Genomic DNA, 8,617 nt, shown 5'->3' on the forward strand with positions numbered 1-8,617 from the left:
GCGCCTTCGTGGCCAGGGCCCGGCCGGCCCTCCTGCGCTTGGTCTTGAGGACCCGCTCGGTTTTGCAGGAGGGGTAGAGCGCTTCCACGTCTTCCCGGGAGATGAGCGTGCATTTGGCGGCGTGGAAGGCGATGCTGTTGATGGCCTTGAGTTTCCGCAGCTCCTCCAGACCGCAGTGGTGCTTTTTCACTTTGAGATGATCCATGCGCTTGTGCACGGTCGTCCTCGGGATGTTTTTCAGCAGATCCGTGAAGACTTGGGAGAGGGCAAACATTTGCTTTCCTTTAATGATGAGGTAGCCGAGCCTCACGCCATCCACCTCTTCAAAACCTGACTTCAGGTCTCCCATCTCGGGCACTAAATGATCCCCACCATTTGCAGCAAATATATACGTGACGCATACATACACATGTATGTATGTTAATCCTCCACCAGATGCTGCGTGTGTCTCAAGGCATCCTGCTAATAAAATAACAAAGACTGTTATTCCCGGCGAAGGGAGTGCCAAACTCTAGGCGAAATTATTGGGGGGGTGGGGGGAGAACACACACACAAAAAAACGATTAAAAAAAAAAAAACAACAAACGTGAAATTACACTAACTTGATTCTTGCCTTTTTGTTTTTTTGGTTTTCGTTTTTTTAAAAGAGGGGAAAAACCATCCGGCTTCTGATCTGCCAGTGTGTTAGTGTAAGTCCCAGATGCAGATCAGTACCTGGGCCCCTCTATTTCTTCCTTCTCCATTGGAGCACTTTGATAATGGAATGTGAAGGGAGAAAGAGAAAAGAAATGCAGCTGCTATTCCCGTCGCTGCTTTAGCTACAAATAAAATGACAGAGTGAAGTGAGCTCGTCCGGAGACACCTTCATCAATTAATTCCCCTAAAGCCAACGCTGATTGGACACTCCTGACAGGTGATGCAATAAAAATTGATATTCCACCCCTTCCCCCCAAAATCTCCCACTAATTAGCATACCCTTATACTGCCACCTCCCCTCCCAAAGTAAATAATACAGTTGGTATATAAATCTTTCCATTAAACTATCGGAGCTCAGAAACAGCCTGACTCACAGACTTCATCTGAACCAGTGTGTGTACGCTTAAAAAAAAAACAAACCTGTATATTCGCCTTTAAAGGAATATTGCCTATTTTTTTTGCTTTATTTGCATTTTACCGCTACAGCTATTATTTCAAAGAAAAGCATTTTAAAAACATTATCAAGCTTATATAGATACACCCCGCCCCCCTTTTCCTTTGGAAAATGGAGCATAAGTGAAAATGTGCAGAATAGCCTGGTATTTCCCTTATGGGAATGGAGAAGGAGACCGGCTACGAGCTCCAAAGTTAAACCCACGCGGTGAATCGCCCCAGTATGGACTTACGTTTTGAATTTCGCTCGATTTTCCTTTTTTTTTTTTCCTCCTGCAATACTTTTTTACAACCAGAAACAAAGTTATTTGACCAAGGAAGCAGTTCAGGGCTCCAGCTCCAAAACACTGTAACAATTCATCTGGATTTGGGTTCTCTGCTGGGGGATGGTGTAGGGAGGAGGTAGTTTCACGTCAGACCCATAACAAAGCATAGATAAGCTAGAAATGTGTACACTTTTCACAATTCACCAGGCTGGACTGGGGACGGATCCAGAGTCCCCAGCACAGCCTTTGCCTAGATCCTGTTCACCGCAGGTCAGAATTCCAGGGAGCAGCTTGTTTCTGCAGCAAAGAAAAGAAAACGTAAAACGCCCAAAGTACATCCAGAGGTTTTACGTAATGACGGTGAAAAGAGAATGCTGATGTACAATGCAGACCATTTCAGTAATCTATGATGCTTTTACTTGGTAGTTTAAACGAATCTTCCACAACTCTCATTTTTCCCCTACGAAAGCCAAGCATCTGCTTTTTAAAAAAAAATCACTTTGGATGAATATCAATATTGTTTAACCTCTTCTTATTCAAATTAAGGCGTATTTTGGTGTCATTTTCAAGGATATCCAAAATATTGCCAAATGAGAGCAAGGGTCTTCCCAGTTGTGTTACCACAATCCCAAGGCGGTTTGTTGGCTGCTTTGCAAAATTCGGCAAAATCTTCTTAACCCTTAGGTGTTTGCAACTACAGCATAAATGTAACCCATACATTTGTTTCCTTATTCCTCCAAAAACAGACATCGGCAAGGTCAAAAGAATAAATGGATATTTCTGAGCTTGCAAGAAAAAAATTGTACAATAATTTCTTCCTTCACGTTCAAAAGTTCCAGCTTTCACTCCTCTGGTCTGGCTAGCAAAAGCAGATATAGCTCTAAAATAGAAAAAAGATAAAAACTGAGGAATCTTATACAAAAAGGTAGTTTGCATGAAATCTCGGCCATAGTGCCCCACCCCCACCCTTAGATCTCTTGTAATTTCCCAGGAATTTTGAAGAGAATTGGGATTTTCAAGAAGTGCATCCGGAAATTAAGGAAGTCTATTTAAGAGAGTCTGTAACTCAGAGGTTGGGATTTGAAAAGTCAGCCCTGGACTACTGTTGCACTCAGCACAGATGTAATCGCCGCTCTTCAACTTAATCAATGTGTGTACAAACCGCGATGTCTAGTTCTTGCCTTTGAAATCTAAGGCTAGCATTTCCATCCAAGAAATCAGAGCTACAGCAAATTACATTTTTGTCCCTTGAATGAGAGAAGGATCATTGAATGGATCTCGTGATATTTCAGGCTTTAAACGTAACCCACAGGCGGCAATGAACAATGCCTCGTCACAGCTAATACCATCCACCGAGTTGGCTTTCTTTTGCATCTGGATCCATCACACCGCGTTTTTCTCTTTCACTTTCACAGGAGGGAAAATGCACAAGGTTTAAGCAGAAAGCAAAGTTTCCAGGAAAAGCAGATGCTGATGTTTGTTTTTTAAGGTAGAATAACCACAGTCTTTCAATTGCTAGCAACAATGTTTTAAAATTCCTCCTGATGCACTTATATACTGCCAGCCTCTTCCTCCCACCCAACTCCCGTCCAATTCCCCTCCCCCAGCCTTAAGATTTCGATCAAACAGCCAAGAAATAGTAAACTCAGAAAAAGCCTTTGAGAAGATATTACAATAGGTTGCCTACAGCGTTGCCCCCTTCCACGCCTTTTTTTCTTTTCTTTCTTTTTTTTTCGGGGGTGGGGGGGGGGCAGGTAGTTCTAGTTGTTCTTGATTCCTATTTAGATTTGCGCGCCTGCGCGCGCACTAGGCCGCGCGCGCGTGCGCGCACACGGACACACATACACACTCCTATTCCTCCTGCATATGGCAACATGATTTAGTAGCCGTTTCAAAATTACCTTCTTTCCCTCTCCTTTCCTCTCTTTCAATCTTTAAAATACTGACAATATAGGTGGTTTTAAAAACTAGTAGAGTATTAAGTATTTTTTTAAACTAAGGGTATAATCAGGTGGGTCAAAAAGAGAAATATAAAGGCTGGGGGATTTGGGAATTTGTCTAGACCTTCAATTTATAGGAATATCTTCGTATGTGCACCCAGACACCTATACACTTATACATTTTTAATACTCCTATTACACATCTTTCTTCTTGTCTAATACATTCTTTTGTTCCTTTAACTTCCCCCATCGGTGTGTGTGTGTGTGTGTGTGTGTGTGTGTGTGTGTGTGTATGTGTGAAGGCGTGAGCACGCGCATTCACACAGATACACACACAGAGAATGTGACAGACAGCTTTCTTGTGGCCATCAGCCCACGTTGCATATCCGGGGTCTTCTCCAGGCACATTGGGGGTCGATCCCCATAAAAAGATCTAGGAGAGGCCCCTGAGCGCTCACACATGAAAGGCAGGGGACTTTAAGATGGATTTGCATGCACACAGGGGAGTTCGATCAATAGCTACCAACATTTATGGCTTAGATTATTAATGTGAAAGCTGGCCAAAAGAATGGGGATGAAAAATTAAAGGTGTCTGGTATCAATTATGCTTAAAGTTATGCAATAATTTACTTACTTTGCCTGGATGTGCAGATCCAGATGTATAAAGTACTATTCTTCAAAAGCCAGGGGATTTCTTTGATAAATTTGTTGACCATGTCAGCCGCCTCTACAATCAAAGATGAACCCAATTCAGATGATGGACTGTATTCAAATTCTTTTTTAAGAAAAGATATATCAACTTCTATGTTTCTCAAACTCATATACATATGTTGGTGGATATGCCCAAATTAACATTATGTGCATATCCATCTCTGAGGGGCCAGGAAATTACTTATTGAGAATTTAGGTATATATAATGAAAGGCTTTGAGTTTATAAGTTAAATGTGATTATTTACTCTGTGAGGAATGCATAATCTATACACTATAATAAAAAGTATTTTAGCTTTGAAAACAAAGCTGCTTGCTAAAGAACCCTCTGTGACAAATACAGATAGAAATACATTCTATATGTTCACTTACATCTACATTTATTGTAAAAAAAAAAAATCAGCACTTTCAGGTTTTAAAGGGATGGGCTATGAAGATATGAACATATTTGTCTTTACTTATCCTGTGTGAATGTGCCAAATTTACCTTTAGATTATCTATTTTGATTTATTTTTACCGTATTTCATGTTTAAATACCATTGCAATTCAGTCTGACCTCTTTCTTCTGGGGCAAAGTAATGCACACGACATTTACAGTCTTTTTAAATGGCTAGCTGGGAAATGCAATAGCAATTTACAGAAATAGTTTACTAATGGGGAAAGTTCTTTTGAAAATCTGAAGGAAAACCTAAGAGTACTTTTGTATTTCTACACTACACTGTCTTATAATCAAAGTACTGAAGAGCATTAAAATAATCCTTTTCCTTCCAAGCTTTCATCCATACATACGTAATTTAAATGAGGATCACCACAGCCCCCCAACACCATCCCCACTGCCTAACTCTTCACCATATACATTTGTTTTAAAGATTGCTGGGCACATTTTGTTCAAAGTGAATTCAGACAGAAAAGACCAAGGAACATCACAAAGGCCTCAACAATGTACGTGTACTAGTTAGGAGCATAAAAGAAGCTTTTTGTGCTGTTAACCAAAAGTAACTATAATACTTATAACAAAGACTAAAATAATAATAATTCAAAGCCTCATATGGTTAAATTAATTGAGGCTGTAAGACAATAAAAGCTTGTGTGATAGTCAACAGTTCTTACCTAAATTTATCTAATCTCACATGTTCTTTGCTGTTTGGGAGGAGAACTTGAGAATAGAGGAGGAGGAAATGGCTAAATTAAAAAACTTAAATTATAACTTAGTATATTTTCCTTATTTTTTTTCTTTTTGTCTCATCCAAACAAATCATGGCAAATCTCCAAAAGGGCCCATCCTTCTGTTCTTAGGCATTTAAAAATCCTGTTTTTAACAGAAGTTTGGGACACAGTATATGCCATGTTGTCTACTGACCCATAATCAAAATGCAATGACCTCCTACCCTTTTTTTGCCCCCTGACTCATCTTGAATTCTATGCAGCCTTTATAAATTTGCAAATCCTTGGAGGTAAAGGGTTTTTTGTGAGCCTTTGTTCACAAAAAAGCCCTAAGAGTGTGCTTTCTGAATTAGACAAAGGTGAAGCAACAAACCTTAATGGACAAAATTTTATACAGGTGAGCAACTCTTCAGATAGCAAATATTGCAAGCTAAAAAGCAGTCATAAACATAGGAGACTAGAAAGTTACAGATTGCATCAAATGAGAGTGTGGTACAAATCACTTTCATGATGTAAAAAATGGTTAGGCCAAATTTTCCTGTTTTCCTCATCTCAAGGGCCATGGGGGACTCAATGACCAAGAAAGGAATGAGGGAGAGTGGAGAGAGAGGGGAGGGAGGGAAAAAAAGAAAGGAGGGAGACCTGATCTGAAGCTACAGGCACATTTCCTTATCTTTCCTGCTATCAGCTAGTTTAAAGGACACCATAATTATGATGGTGATAAAACAATGCCTGTTCATGTGTGCTGAATAAATAATGTTTACAGCTCAAGAATCTTTTAATTCCAATTAAATGCTATCAAAGAAAAGCCAGTTTTCCTACTACAACAGCCTTTCCCCCCAATTATCTTGTTTTGTTACAATATTTTCCTATGAGACACCAGGGTCTCTCACAATTGATCCTGAATATTGAAAAAAAAAATCCGAGAAAGTGGAGTTCAACTTTGATATAGTATATAATACACAAATATCAAGAGCCACAATGTATTTGTGTTACCCCATTTTTTTTGTTTTGTTTTTTTTCCACAAGGTCCAAATGTGTAGAGACTGAAGTGATGACACTAAGTGCTGAGGCCTACCTATGGGTTGCTGAAGCCATACTGAAATTCTGAGCACCCCTGAGAGGAAAAGGGAAAGATAAGGCATGCGGGGCCTGGTGGGGCCTGATGGCCTCTGTAAAGGGAATCCTCTGGTTCTGTTCCCCTGGCTTCAGCCCAAATCCTTCTAGGAGCACTGGAGCCAATCACTGTCTTCCACTGCTGCAGCTACTGGGCGCACACAAAAAAGCGGGAGATCAAAAAATCCCAAGTTCACATTTATGGATACACAAGGATCATTTCATATTCATGACTTCAACAAATCACATCATAATCAGATTTAAACAAGGTTTGGACAGGAAGGCCCACCAGGCTGGGCACTACACACTCACAAACATCACATACTAACCAGGAAAGTCACTTTTTTTAATTTTGAAATCATAGGGTGAAAATTAAATCTTTTAACTTTGAAAAGCTTAGTTTTCGCTTTTGAGGCAAATGTTCACAGTCAAAAAAAGCCTTTCTTTCAGTCATTCCTCAACATGATATTTCAAACTTCTATTTGCTTCCTTTCTCAGTTCTAGCAGTGTTTTGTTTGTGTTTTTAGAACATACATGGCATAACAAACATTATGGAAAACACACTGTTCAGTTAAATGCCCGTTTAAACCTCCTTTTTTACCACATCTAAGCAGTGCATTGCTAAGAATAAACTTAAAAAAAAACACAACTTTCCTCGAAGAAAGATCTAATATTTCTTGGTAAATTCTATTTGGTGATTGTGGTATAAAAATAAAGTGGTAAAAAATGTCAAGGTATTTGTAAGTTGGTTGGGTAGTCGCAGGCCCCTTTCCTATTGAAAGTTTGGAGCTCCAATACCCTCAATTCTGCAGGCAGAATTAGGATGGACTTAGAGGGTCCTAAACGTGACCGATTCACTAAGGCGGGGGGCTACGGCTTGCAGCAACGTGCTCGGCAACTTAATCCTACGCTAAAAGAGGGCAGAGAGCGAAAAAGCATGAAATACAAACTCTCCCGACATCCGTAGTTACTTTCAAGGTGGATTGTGTATTTTCCAGGCTGATGGGAACGTCTGTTTTTTGGAGCAAAAAGAAGAGAAGGTAAGTGTTTGTCTTTGTATTCACCAGTTCCTAGAGAAACAATGAAAGAACAAAGGGAACCACTTCTCCATCTGAATATTTTCTGTCTCTCCCTCCGTTTCAAGCCAAAAATCTTTCCAGGGGATTCGTTTTCCTCTACCTTAAGTAGCTATTGCTAGGCTTGTCGAACTGAGAATGAGAAAAAAGTTGAGGGGCATTGTGAATACAGACTAAATAATGATAATAAAGACATGCTGTGGCGACTCTCCACCACGCCGGTGGCAACAACTCAAGACAGAAGTTGCTAGAGGCAGGAAGGCAAAGTCAGAGGAAGAGCCCCTGCTTCCCAGTTTTCGAACTCAAGCACTGAGATCACCTTTCTTGCTGTCTGAGGGGCTTTCTGCGCACAAAACGTGCAGGTACTGTCGAGGGGGAGAGACCAGGGTACTATGCAGGTTGAAAAAAAATGTTCCATGTTGCCATCCGGAAAAGAATTTTTAAAAAGAAAAGGGGATTCAAGCCTTGACGCTACTTTTTGCTGATAGAGGACATGGCAGCGGTGGCTGGACGGGGAGAGAGATGCGTGTTGCAATGTGTTTGCTTTTGGGGTATGGTGGTTACGGGCAAGGCTGCTTTGTGGGTCTGTGTGGCTGGATGAGTCAGTGACCGAGTGCCGGCGGCATCGTATAAACGGATCAGCGTGTGTCTGTGTGTGTGTGTGTGTGGGGGGAGCCCCCTAAACCGTCCAGCACGTGAAACACATTTTTTACTGCCCCCCAAGCGACGAGGCAAGCCCCCCTCCCCCAAACGCGTATATTACCTGCCCAGTTACAGTGTGACACATGTTTATGTTTATAGTCCTGGTTTGTAGTAGTGTCAAGAGCCGCAGCGAGAGGAGGAGAGAGGAGAGGGAGGAGTAAATGCAACCACCCCCACTTGTTGTTAAAGCAAATTTACTGCGTTATTGCCAGCCGGTCCGGGGGGCTGGGGCGTGCGTTGGGAGGAAGGGTAGAGCTGGGCTGTGTGTTGGCGGTGGCAGGGGGGTGGGGTTAGGAGAGCCGCGAGGAGCTCCCCTCTCCTCCGGCCCCGGAGAAGCAGCTCGGTCAATATGGGGGCGCGCAGGCCGGGCGAAAACAAAAAGGTTCCTCCTGCTCGCCGCGTTCACGTGGGGGCGGGGCGGGGGCTCGGCCAGCCGGGCTCCAGGGCCCTGACCTCTGACCCCGGCTCCTCGCCGCCCTCTCCTGGGGCCGCGCG

The 8,617-nt window shown here is 42.0% G+C and overlaps 1 protein-coding gene across 1 annotated transcript in view; it reads right to left on the minus strand.

Moving 5' to 3' along the window:
* The window catches only part of SKIDA1 (SKI/DACH domain containing 1), a 4,040-nt gene extending 3,486 nt beyond the window's left edge, over nucleotides 1–554 (minus strand). Inside the window, exon 1 of the mRNA XM_006759938.2 lies at nucleotides 5–554. Coding sequence (XP_006760001.1) covers nucleotides 5–349 — 345 coding nt within the window. The 5' untranslated portion in view covers nucleotides 350–554. The remainder of the gene's footprint in view (nucleotides 1–4) is intronic.
* Between the last annotated feature and the right edge of the window lie 8,063 nt (nucleotides 555–8,617).

Source organism: Myotis davidii, unplaced genomic scaffold, assembly GCF_000327345.1.
Source record: "Myotis davidii unplaced genomic scaffold, ASM32734v1 scaffold376, whole genome shotgun sequence".
Classification (NCBI taxonomy): Eukaryota; Metazoa; Chordata; class Mammalia; order Chiroptera; family Vespertilionidae; genus Myotis; species Myotis davidii.